The sequence below is a fragment of the Mya arenaria genome, chromosome 17 (genome assembly GCF_026914265.1).
Source record: "Mya arenaria isolate MELC-2E11 chromosome 17, ASM2691426v1".
NCBI classification, from domain to species: domain Eukaryota; kingdom Metazoa; phylum Mollusca; class Bivalvia; order Myida; family Myidae; genus Mya; species Mya arenaria.
In genome coordinates this window covers 36,716,272-36,729,088 of record NC_069138.1, presented here as the reverse complement: position 1 = coordinate 36,729,088, position 12,817 = coordinate 36,716,272, and the positions used below count along the sequence as shown (strand labels likewise).

Below are 12,817 nucleotides of genomic sequence, written 5' to 3'. Positions count from 1 at the left end.
TGTAAGTCTCCCGGGCTTTCACCAAGAACAACCATATCATCAGCAAATAACAATAAAATCAAAGAAATATCACGTAAAGCTAAACCACAATCGTTTCTATTTTGTAAATACAATTCTAAGTCTTTCACAAATAATGAAAAAATAATCGGGGAAAGTATCTCTCCTTGCCTTAAGCCTACTGCTATATTAAAAAAATCTGAATAGCTAATACAGTGTTTTACACAGGACTTTACTGACTGATACATATTGCGTATAATGCGTAATATTTTATCATCTAAATTGGATTTATACAACTTTAACCATAGCGCACTGAGATATATGGAATCAAAACAACGTTTCATATCAATGAAACAGCAATACAACCGTTTATTTAAGTTAACGTATTTTTGCACAATTGACTGAAGAATAAACACTGCATCGACTGTAGACCTGTCTCTTCTAAAACCAAACTGTGCATCAGAAATTACATTATTTTCATAACACCATTTAGTTATTCGCTGATTAAGTACACATGTAAAAAGTTTTGCAAAATTGCTTAACAATGTTATACCTCTATAATTTTTAACATCCGATTTATCACCTTTCTTATGTAATAGTACGATTATACCCTTAGTCCAGGCGACTGGAAAATTCCCAGAGTTTAAAATAATATTAAAAATTTCTGTAATATATCCTCCCAATATGTCACATGCTTCTATAAAATACTCATTTAGCAATTTATCTTCTCCAGGTGATTTATTCTTCTTAAGCAATTTTATAGCTTTACAAACCTCATCGTATGTTATTTGGTGATCTAGGTCACTGAAAACAGTACTAAAATCATTGAAATCATGGTTGTTATTAAAACTTTCAGCCTCCTCATTTATTCCATTGGTAATATCCGCAAACATCTGCTCGAAATGATTTTTAAAATCTTCCAAGGGTACATTTACATTCGTATTACTTGACTTTTGTGAATGGAAATATCTCCAAAAATCTTTAGGTTTATTACGTTTCAAATTTTCAAACTCTTTACAGCGTTTAAATTCAAAAGCTCTGCGTTTCTTTGACACAGTAGTTTTATACACTCGTTTCATTCTAAACAGTTCTAATCTATCTATATCTCTATGTGAATTATTATAAATATGTAGAGCATTTTTGTACAACTTTTTAGTATTTCTACATTATTGATCGAACCATTTGACCGAATCAGTTACAATACATTTTTCGAAACATGGAAAATTTATGATCTGCTTAACAAATAAAGGGTCTGCTACCTCACGTACAATGTCAGTGAACTTATTTACAATGTGGTCAACATTTTGTGCATCACTATTTTGGATTAAATTGTTAAAATCATTTACTCTAGTAATCAAATTATTTCTAAAGGCATCCTTTTCCTCGTCATTCCATTTCAAAAATTCATCCAAATATGGTTCTTCTTTCAATACATGTGTGTTACAATCAATATCAAAAGACAATGGGGCATGGTCACTGAAATCATTAAAATGGCAAATAGTGAAGTTTTGAACAAAATTAAAGTTATTTTCATTGATTATCAAATAGTCAATAACACTGGAACCTTTAATATTAAAACATGTATATTTACCTACGCCACAGTCTAAACCAAGGCGGCCATTTACGATTCTTAATGCAGTGGCTTTACATAAGTCCAATAATTTATTACCGTGAGAGTTACTGCCCTTGTCCATCGAGTATCTCGGTATCGGAATATCGCATACATAATTTTCATCATCAATATCCGGTACATAAGTGTCACAAATAATACTATCGCTTTTACTTGAAGTTCTGGCATTAAAATCCCCAGCAATCATAACAGTGCCTAATGAATTATAATAATTTATATCATCACCGAGGCATTCGAAGAGATCAACGTCAATCAAATTTGCGATAGGCGATGAGTCAGCCCACATATACACTGCTGCAAGATGTATGTCGTTATCATTATTAAAAAAATGTTTATCGATTTTTAGCCATATAATAGTATCATGTGTATTTTTAACTATAGATATGCCTTCCTTAATGTTATTTCGTACATAAATGACAATGCCACCACTATTGCGTTTGGCGTGCCTATGCCTATATTTCCTATAATAGTTAAAACAATGGAATCCTGAAAGATCAATTTTACTGGATTTATATCATGATTCAGTCAAAATAATAACATCATGTTGCACAAGAAAAGAAATAAAGTTTTGGTCCTCGCGCTTAGAAGCGCTTAACCCATTGCAGTTCCAAACAACATATTTAAGCCCATCCGGCCCGCCCTACGCGTCCTTAACCGGCCTACCGTCCACATACAAAGTGTCGTATGACACCCAGGCTCTCCGCCCGGCCTGCTTCCCCTCTTTCACTCTCCTAAACAGTCTCCCCCTCTTCGCCGCAACTTCCTGTGGGAACTGCTCCGTCACGAAGAATGGCATGTCCCTTAGATTCCTACTGCTACCACGGACCAGCTCCCGTTCGCTGAAGAAGGAGAATTTGCACATGATACTGCGGTGGCGCCGTTCGTTCCCATTTCCGTTGGCTGCTCGTTCGGCTGGCTCGTTCTGTCTTTGGCCCATCCTATGACCCTCTCGAATTTCATATTAGCAACCGTTTCCTTTGCTATTTTGAGTTTTTTCTCAATGAATTCCCTCACAATTTCATCACATTTTGCTGGAGTTTCATTGACATCTTCTGGTATATTCCCGAAAATGAGATTATTCCTCATAGTCTGCGATTGCACATAATTTATGTCATCTTTTAACTTATCCTTGTCTCGCTCCAGATCCGCAATCCTCTTCCTAGCCCCCTCCAACTCAATATCAACCGAGTCTACTTTATGTTCCACTCGATTCAATTTCACACTGTTTTCTTTCATGGAGCTATCAATATGTAGCCAAAGCTTCTTAAGTTCTTTGTCAAAATTATCGACCTTCTTTTCCAGCCCGTCTAGTGTTTTTAGCCGTGTATCCATGTCATTTAGTTTAAGGTCCATTTTCCCCAACAATGCGATAATATCGGAGTTTGTAGGTCCCCCTGTGTTATGTCCCGAACGGTCCTCCATAGTATCTGCCGATTGTGAGCAATTATCGTTCCAGGTAGTTAGTGGTTCAAACAAATTGCTTGTTGAAACGTTAATCTCCTCGTCATACAGAACTGAATTCGCCTCGCCCAACACCTGGCTAATTGACTCGAAGCCCCCCGGCGATTTCTGTGTATTTATACGTTTATTTCCACTGAACTCATCGTCACTTTCACTCCTTTTCTTCTTATTTCTTCTATTTTTCCCAGTCATTTTAAATCCATCTTTAGTTTATGTAATGTTCATGAAAAACTCTTTCTTATGGTATAACTTTCACGATTGTATTCCAAATAGTTCACGTTAAAATCCCAAAATTTAGCCCCGTCCCTAAAACACGTCTGATCACTACAAAGTATAATCCCGTCTCCTTAAATGCAGTTTTCCGAGTTGCATAAGTCAATAGAGATTTGTCTAATCAAGGAATTTGACCTATTCAACAGTTGATGTTCCATAGGGTTCATTTGACAATCGATTACAATGAATGGTTGTATGGATGTTAAACTGTCAAGCCGTTGATAATCGATTATGAATTAGATCATGTATTTTCTATTACTTTAATTAGTAACGAATAATTCTTCACTCGCTTTAACAACCTAGTCCATATGTTATTTTTTAATATTTGAAATCGAATCATGAGTACACTTATAATCACATGTATTAGTACGTGATACATAGTAAGATACATCCCACGACCCTTATCACAAATATTTATTTGGTTGCACTTCCTGTTACCATTTTCCTACTACAGCTATTTTGAAGAAAAACCCGTATATTTCTTTTTTGGGTATTTCATGACAATCAATTGATTGGAAATTAATAGGAATGCAAACGAATATTCGATCAAGCGTTTGGTATTCGAATGTCAAAATCGGTATTCGAATATTCGATGTCTTTTGGTGGCGAATAAATATAATAATAAACCTTTTGCCTACAACTCTGTTATTGTGTTTAAAGTTCGTTAGTCTTGTTTTTACAACAACTGGCAAATAATGCCAGAGGTGTGAATGTGATACACTAAACACGCGTCATATGCCATTTAGGGACATATCGTCGGGTACCCTAAAAAACCGTAATTTTACTATAACTGCCTTAATAAAACAAGTGACACATTCAATTAGTTTCGGTAAATTTGAATGCCTTTGCCAATCAAGGAATAAACTAGTTCCCGAGTTGGTTTAGTTTTTCCATAGTTTTATTTAGTAGAGGTCAATCCCAGAACGAGGCTGCTTGTAATACGGAAAGACCTTCCATTAACGCATAACGTCATTTGACCAGAATCCATCTAAGTGTACGTTGTCTACAGATATGAAGGCAGATGAATATAAATATTTTGTTCTTTTTTTGTTCATAATGTATTACTTTTTGTCTTTCTGAAATCAGGAATTTCCGAGGCTCATTTGGTGAAATTAATGGTCCGCCGCGCGTAGTGGTTACGACAAAGAAGGGCTAAAATGTAACACCATTACTTTAGCGAATATAATAAAAGTTTACTACAACCTTTAAATGACATATTTTGGTTATCGAATATTCGAACATTCGTTCGAAAGAATTACCGAATATTCGAATATCAATTTTGCTATTCGTTTGCATCCCTAGAAATTTATTATTTTTGATAATAAAAATGTAGCAATTATGACACAGTCCATAATGTCCATTATAGCAATGGTATACGTGTTCTTACATTATGCTAAAACATGACAACAATTATGTGTCTTTCTTCATTTGATTTTCTGTTTATATATAATAATAAATCATAAATAATAATAATATTTATACTACTACTGCTACTGCTGCTGCTGCTGCTGCTGCTGCTACTGATACTGCTACTACTACTACTACTACTAACAATTATAATAATTAATAAAAATAATTAATAAAAATAAATAATAATAATAATAATAATAATAATATTAGTTAACAATAATAATAATAATAATAAATAATAATAATAATAATAATAATAATAATAATAATAATAATAATAATAATAATATAATAATAATATAATAATAATAACAATAATAATCATAATAATAATAATAATAATAGTAATAATAATAATAATAATAATAATAATAATAATAATAATAATAATAATAATAACAATAAACAATAATTATAATAAAAATAATGATAATAATAAAAAAATATAATAATAATAATAATTATAATAATAAGAATAATAATTATAATAATAATAATAATAATAATAATAATAATAATAATAATAATAATAATAATAATAATGATAATGATGATGATGATGATGATGATGATGATGATGATGATGATGATGATGATGATGATAATAATATTAAAAATATATTTATAATAATAAGATAACATATCAGACATTTCTATTGGCTAGACTAATCACACGCGACCTAGATATCACTCCGCATTGTTTGTAAACAAAATGGTTTAAACTCAAACAAATACTTACCTCAATATTGAAGCTGTAGGACTTCAAGATGACAAATGGCTAACGAATCATAGTGCCAGAAAGTATCTTGTTCAAAAACTTTCTGATAACAATGTTCCGCCAACCAGATAATGCAGATCCCTAGTCACAGAAATATCCAGTCAGTCAACAAATACAGCCACATAGTGACAAACAACACAAGAACATCACAAACATCTCCATCTTGACAAACACAGACAATATGCAATCAATGCCATTTGCTTGCCTGTTTAATCAGCCGTAGGTTACCAAAAACACAAATACAAATTCCGCAGCACAGGCTTCTCCTTGCACATCCCATGACGGCTAGAACATCATATTCTCTGAAAACATTCTTGGTGGAACTTTTTCAATATCAACATCCATGCAGTTCAAAGTAAGGCTTCGTCGTAATCATGTTGTGAAACTCCATGTTCACTAAGAAAACGCTGCAAAATCAGCGTAGAAAGCGACAGCGAATATCTTTTAAATCCGTGCACACAGTAAAACTTGACAGACCGATTTAGGTCACATAAACCGCGTTAATACATGTACTCTCAGTGTGACGTCATCAAATTGTGTACTTATTGGTTTTTGGACGGTACTGCGAAATACCGAAGCGTCCAGGAACCAGTTTTAAACGGAAGTGCACGGCCAAATGAAATAGAGTTTTTGTCCGCTATTCATAAATACGCGAGTCAAGTAGCATCCCAAGGCGGCTGATTCATAATATTAAATATATTCTTCGACTGTAACTCCACAATATTTAACAGTGCATTTTTAAATAAAAACACAATGGTTACACAAAAATTGTTTTTAGGTTATGCCTTTCTCTTATTACACTAGTGTTTCATGACCATATAAATGTAGAGGGAAAAGGGTGACCAAAAATGAAAATTGAATTATTTCTGTGGAATTAATTTAAATGGGTTATTTTAAATTCCTTGTACTATTTTAGGTATTATGACTGATTTATTATAAATATTTGTATAATTTATAAGAGCGTTTAGTTGAAGATGGATGACTTTTTTTATCATTTGTAGATAAAGAAGTATCCATCTACATCCAGGTCACAACACGTACATTAAACATATTTTAAAACTCGGCAACCCATAAAACTTAAAAAATATCAAAATATTTTCATTCAATTGTTTTTATTTTCTTGGTCAGCCATTCCCGGCCTAATCAGCTTTTCCCTCTATATCTGTTGTTCAGCCCATTGGTCAGCCTTTTTGTATCTCTCCGTTCTCTTGCCATTCGATAATACTTAGCGCTGGGATCTGTCATTCTTGGCTAGGAAAACTACAAGTGGGATATAGACGCGGCTAGCGAGTCAAGATAATTGACTTTCATACATAATTCGCAAACAGGTTCCTAACTATGCGATTCTAGGGATTTGATTGATATGTTTTAAATGCTGTATGAATACACATCTTTGCATGCATCTTCCAATCATCGGCCGGCAAGTTTCGGTGAATGACTACTTAAAATTAAATTTTCGAACAAATTAAGTTTGTTCTTCATTTTTAATGGTATGTAGAAGCATATACAGTTGAAAAATATTTCGTAGAAAATTAGAAATTTTGTTGCTGTTATTATTTTCGTTCAGTTAAATTCTTCCTATTGATAGGAGTCCTACAAACAGTGTGTATACCACATGATAAATTGCCTCATAAATGCTACGTCGGAAGACAACTTTTTGCTTCGAATAAAGACTATAAACAAAGTTAACTTCACCATTTCTTCAGTATTTTAAATGAAACCTTGCGCAGTCTATGCCACTTATGGAGACCCGCCTTTGGTCTTTTACCAGAGTTTGAATGAGAGTTTAGTTTCTTAAAACACTACGACAAACGACTTTCCACAATCCGGCCGTCTGACGGAGCACTGTCAAAACAATATTTTGGAAACAGGTTTGTCAAAGTGTTTGAGGAAACTAATCACCTTATCAAACTCCGGTAATAAAACGAAGGTGGTGCTCTTAAAGCGGCATAGACTGCCCTTTGTTTCATTGAAAATGGTGTAGTAAAAGAAAAGTTATCTTTGATTTAAGTCGTCATTTTAAGCAAAATATTGCCTTCCGACGTAGCATATATGACGTAATTTATCATGTGGTATACACACACTGACAAACGCTGTCACGAAGCTTTACAGGACAACATGTTTATATTTGTGACTTGTTAAGCGCTTTATCACATTAAAAACGTGATAGCTGCTCGCTATTTTTGTCATTTTCATTGAATATTTATATGGCGCATCGTTGACATTCCATCCTGAGTACTTTGGCTGTCAAACAATGGGTGGAACTTAATTGGTAATTATAACACCGTTTTAAGCATGTAATAAAAAAAATCTGACAGTCGTCATTTTATACAAGATTTTTATTAAACTCGTCCATGAATGTTGTTAGTAAGCTCGCCAGAGGCTCGCTTACTAACAATTTTCATGAACTCGTTTAATAAAATCTTGTATTAAATGACAACTCGTGTCAGATCATATATTTAATAATAATAATAAAAAATTCTTGTAATGGCTTTTTTTCTTTGTTAAGCTTTTGAGCCATTTAATAAAAGCCGTTCGGTTTGCACGCTATGGAATGATTTTTCTTTATCTTGTATCCAATTGTCCCTGTATTCTACATAAAAGCAATCTGACTGAGAAATATTTATGAAGCAAATATTTAGCATTTTTCAAAACAAAAATTGTTGTCATATATTACAGAACGGAAATGTTTTTAATAATTAAAAGCAGGTAAAAGTCTGAAAATAAAGCGATTTATTCTGTGGCATAAAAAACAACAACATCATCTTCTTTTGACAGTATGTTTTTACTACATGTATGTGCATATATCGATTTTTCATAATAGTTGATACACATATAACATATTATACTAGATCCGTCCTTTAAATGTTAAGCACAAATGTAGCTAGGAAACTGATGTAGTGATTTATGGACGTTTGCCAGTCTTCTTCCAGCATGTCGTTCGAGCTCCACACAATAAAAGCTTTCTTATCATATCTCTAAATGGACAACACAATTTCTTGTCTGTTTGTTTTTAAAGAAATGAACTTGAACCTTTTTTAATAAATACGAATCGAAATGGAGGTTTGGGTGATAGGAGCACTAAATTGACCCAAACCTTTCTTGGTTGATGTCTCCGAAATGCCTCATACAATGTTTGAAGCACGCAGATATACATTGTTTGTTGAATTTGTATAATACAAAACAGTTCGAGTTGTATTGAATATGATGTCAGAGAGTATGCACCAGGCTCCCGTTGCCTTCTTTGCCTACCTATCGTACGATTTTACAACATCCTTCTCCCAGCAGACGCTCGTATTCGACAACGTTGTCACAGACATGGGTGGGGGGCTACAACCCGGGAACAGGCGTGTTTACCGCCCCGGTCGACGGATAATACGTATTCTCAACTTCTGTCATGGTTCACCTTTCCACGTCGACGACCGGCGCTCAATTTAATATAAGGAAGAACGGCAATTTTGAAGTGTACCTTAAGGTTAACGACATTGACGGTATCAACGAGACAGTATCGGGCACTGTCACTCTCTCGCTGCAGGTCGGGAATACCGTTAAAGTCACATGCCATGAAATTGCTCGAAATATTCATGGCTTTCAATTTACTTCCTTATCTGGTTTTAGATTATAATCAGCTCATTAATAAGCACCGGACACTGAAGTTAAATAAGCTCCCTTTAAAAGCTATATAGTATATATCGAAAATAAAATTCATTTCAAATCATAACAACCACTTTAAGTTCGAATTTTGGAAAGAAACTATCTAATTGGATGTATTTTTGTTTGTCTAAAAAGAAACGATTTGAAAAGATGAATACCGGCAAATAAGATAATAAAAGATCATTTCATCAGTGTTTAAGATATTGGAAAATAATGAAATTAATCGAACTTATATAATATTTTGTCTATTACTTTATTATCGATAGTTTAAACTGTTATATGTGCTACTTTTTTCGATATAAAATTTGTGGCATCAATGTTTATGTCTCGAAATGTAGTTCAATATTTACAGATTATTATATGGTAATTTTCATATCAACCACCGTGTCATGCCCGAGACGAGGGATGATTATGAGGTACGATATGAAATTTGACATATCACAAACTTATTGTGTATTTATCAAAGACATTCATTGCATGACATAAAGAATAAACCAAATACATACCTAAATCGAATGATAAACGCAATTGCCGAAAGGCAGTTCATTTAAGGAATGGAAGTTGAGGTGTAAATATAAGGCATTGAAAATTAACATAAATGAAGAACTTATATATGTGTGAAGCCTCGAAGTAAATCCATTTTTCAAGAATACAGTTATATTCAAGCAAAGTAGATATCTGCCAACGCTACTATTTACAAATGATGTAACATTCTTTTTAAATGTAGCACGTACATTGATTTCAATAGTTATTGAATGTTATTCGATATTAAGCATTAAGAGAGCCAATAAATATGGCATTAATTTTCTTACACGTTTTGCGCTGAAAATCATCAACATTTATGGAAATGTCCAAAGTTATTTCAGTGCGGCAGCCATTTTTATAGACAGACAGGCAGACAGACAGTTTATTCCGACTTGTACATTGTACATCGTCAACTTCACATTTTATAGACATTTATGGAAAATGATAAAGTGACGTAACAATTCTAGGGATGATATGAAGGGCTTGATATAACGCTTGAAAAAGATCGATTTCAGTAAAAATCTATAAAATGTATTTAATAATGCATCGTTTATAATCGATTTTTGATTTTCATTTCTTAAAGGTGCACTCTTACTCCCAGATATCATTTACCAAAATCAAAACAAATGTTTTAATATACCAAAAAGGATGAATACATGTTGAAAACAATGGTTATTCTGCCCCTTGTATTTGCATTGATACATATATCAAAATATTGGTTCAAGATTGTTACCACTGACAATATTATTATCAAAACAGTATATGACCGAGCTGTGTATTATTGCACTAAGGGTCGTCGCAATTGGGTGTATAATGTTAAAAAATGTTAGATGATTTTGGCTTTAGCCACGTGTTTGATAATGTTCTAAATATTGATGTACATATATTCATTGAAGCTTTCAAGTGTAGATTATACGATACATTTAAACAAGATTGGTGCTCAAACTGTCCATTATGTCAGCGGAAAAACTACGTGCCTCGGACCATTCTTTCTCTGTCATAACGGACAGTTTTCGGCCGTTTACCTTTACTTGTATTATATTTTATAGCAAGTACAATTGATCACTGCTATATATATACTAAACATGTCTGTGCGTTAAATAAAGGAAATAAGCTGTAATTATTCGGCATTATACCCATGTCGGAAGATACGTCATTTCTTGTTAAAAACTGAAATTTTGATAAAAAGAATTCCTGTGTTGTATTCAGGTCAGACGACAGAACACAGATGTATGCATATCGCATTTGCAACTTTTACCCCATTCGGACCCATATTTTGCGTCAATAAGAACTTTTTGATAATTTACAAAAAATATACAAATAAAATAACGTATCAAACGATTTGCCATCGTTCTTACAGGATGTAATTCAAGTTTCATAATTTAACTTAAATTTGAAGCTTGCACTTTAACTTTGCACTCTAAAGTGTTTATAAATATGTCAGGCATTTCATTGGGCGACTTGGTTCTGCTGCTGTCTTAAATCTTAGTAAAAAGGCTGAGATCATAAATTTGAGAATTCCGCTTAGCGACTTGTCTCAGCTGCTTTCATAATTCATATTGAAAATATTTCTTGAACATGTATCCTAGCAAGTACGTTCGGGAAGTTTTTGTTCTAGTTCTCGTGATTGACTCGACAAAGTGTGACATGAATGAACCGCGATGTTACAGCCGGTTTGACTACGAGGAAAAAATGTTGGAGAAAATGGTGAGAAGTGAGATAAAGAATGAGGAACTTCTCGCCAAACTAGAAGTGCTGGAAAAGCGACTAACGAACGTTGAAACTGAGGTGGACAATTCGGTAATGGAAATAAAAGAACTAGAAAAGAAACACGATACCGAACAAGAGGAACAAAAGAAATCCCTTGACGTATACGATCAACGTCTAGACGCTATTTCCAGGAATATTACAGGTACATGCAGTCTAACTATAAAATAATTTGGAGTAGAATGAAGCTATAAAACAGCACGCAAAATTCTATTTTTTTAAATGTTGAATCAGATAACGAACACGATAGAATACAGTATTGATTTAACCCTGAATATCCTGGAAATAATTATTTTATACGCCCCTTGTCGAAATTCGTACAACGAATGCTTATATATTAGTGAAAACAAAGAAGAAAACTACCTTATATGAATTGTATTCAAAGAGTTAAACGATTTTTGGTTATATTGACTATAACCAGTGTAAAGTTTCATTGAAAGTGAATATAAGCATTCCGTTATGATTGTAAATACACACAAGCACTTCGTCCATATTTTCAATAAATCCTTTTTGCAATAGCGGATCCAAAATGTATGGATTTGATATTTACGTTGTTTATTAAGAAGTCCAAGTAAACCTTTTTAATTAAAATATGGCTGATAAGACAATTGTTTGCCAATATTACACAAAATTTAAAACTGATAAAAACAACTCCCACCTTCTGTATAAAGGGGGATCACGCATATAAATTGTTGAAATTGTATAGTGCAAAACAGTTGGAGTGTTATTTTATATAATTTCAGAGAGTGTGCATCAACCTCCTGTTGCCTTCTTCGCCACCCTGTCGTCCGGTTTTACAACATCCACCTCCTCTCAAACGATCGTATTCAACAACTTTGTCACAGACATTGGTGGAGGTTATAATCCCGGGACAGGAGTGTTCACCGCCCCAGTCGACGGTCTATACGTGTTTTCAACTTCTTTCATGGTTGACCTGTCCACGTCGAAGACCTCCGCTAATTTCAGAATAAAGAAGAACGGCAATATAATAACGTACCTGATTGTCAATGACAGTGACGGTGACTACGAGACAGTCTCGGGCACTGTCATTCTCTCGTTGCAGGTCGGGGATAACGTAATGGTGACATGCAATGACATTGGACGATCAATAATTGGTTTATATACTTTCCTATCTGGTTTCAAATTATACTCTGCATAAATGAGCACAAGACATTTAAGTGAAATGAGCTTGACTTACTAGTTTACGAACATGTTCTTAAAGTTTTACAATAAATTGTATTGCAATTCCTTAAAAACTAATTAAATTTGTACTTTGGAAATAAACTAGCTGATTTTGTGCCTTTTTGTTTGTCAAAAATAAT

The 12,817-nt window shown here is 33.5% G+C and overlaps 1 protein-coding gene across 2 annotated transcripts in view; it reads left to right on the top strand.

Moving 5' to 3' along the window:
• The window catches only part of LOC128224203 (complement C1q-like protein 4), a 24,914-nt gene extending 12,097 nt beyond the window's left edge, over nt 1-12,817 (top strand). The window contains exons 2-3 of one of the 2 annotated variants that reach the window (XM_052933969.1): nt 11,347-11,640; nt 12,239-12,817. In XM_052933969.1, the coding sequence (XP_052789929.1) occupies nt 11,376-11,640; nt 12,239-12,654 (681 nt within the window). In that variant the 5' untranslated portion in view covers nt 11,347-11,375 and the 3' untranslated portion in view covers nt 12,655-12,817. Of the gene's footprint in view, nt 1-11,261; nt 11,641-12,238 lie in introns of those variants that run through there. The other variant, XM_052933968.1, reaches the window with a different exon arrangement.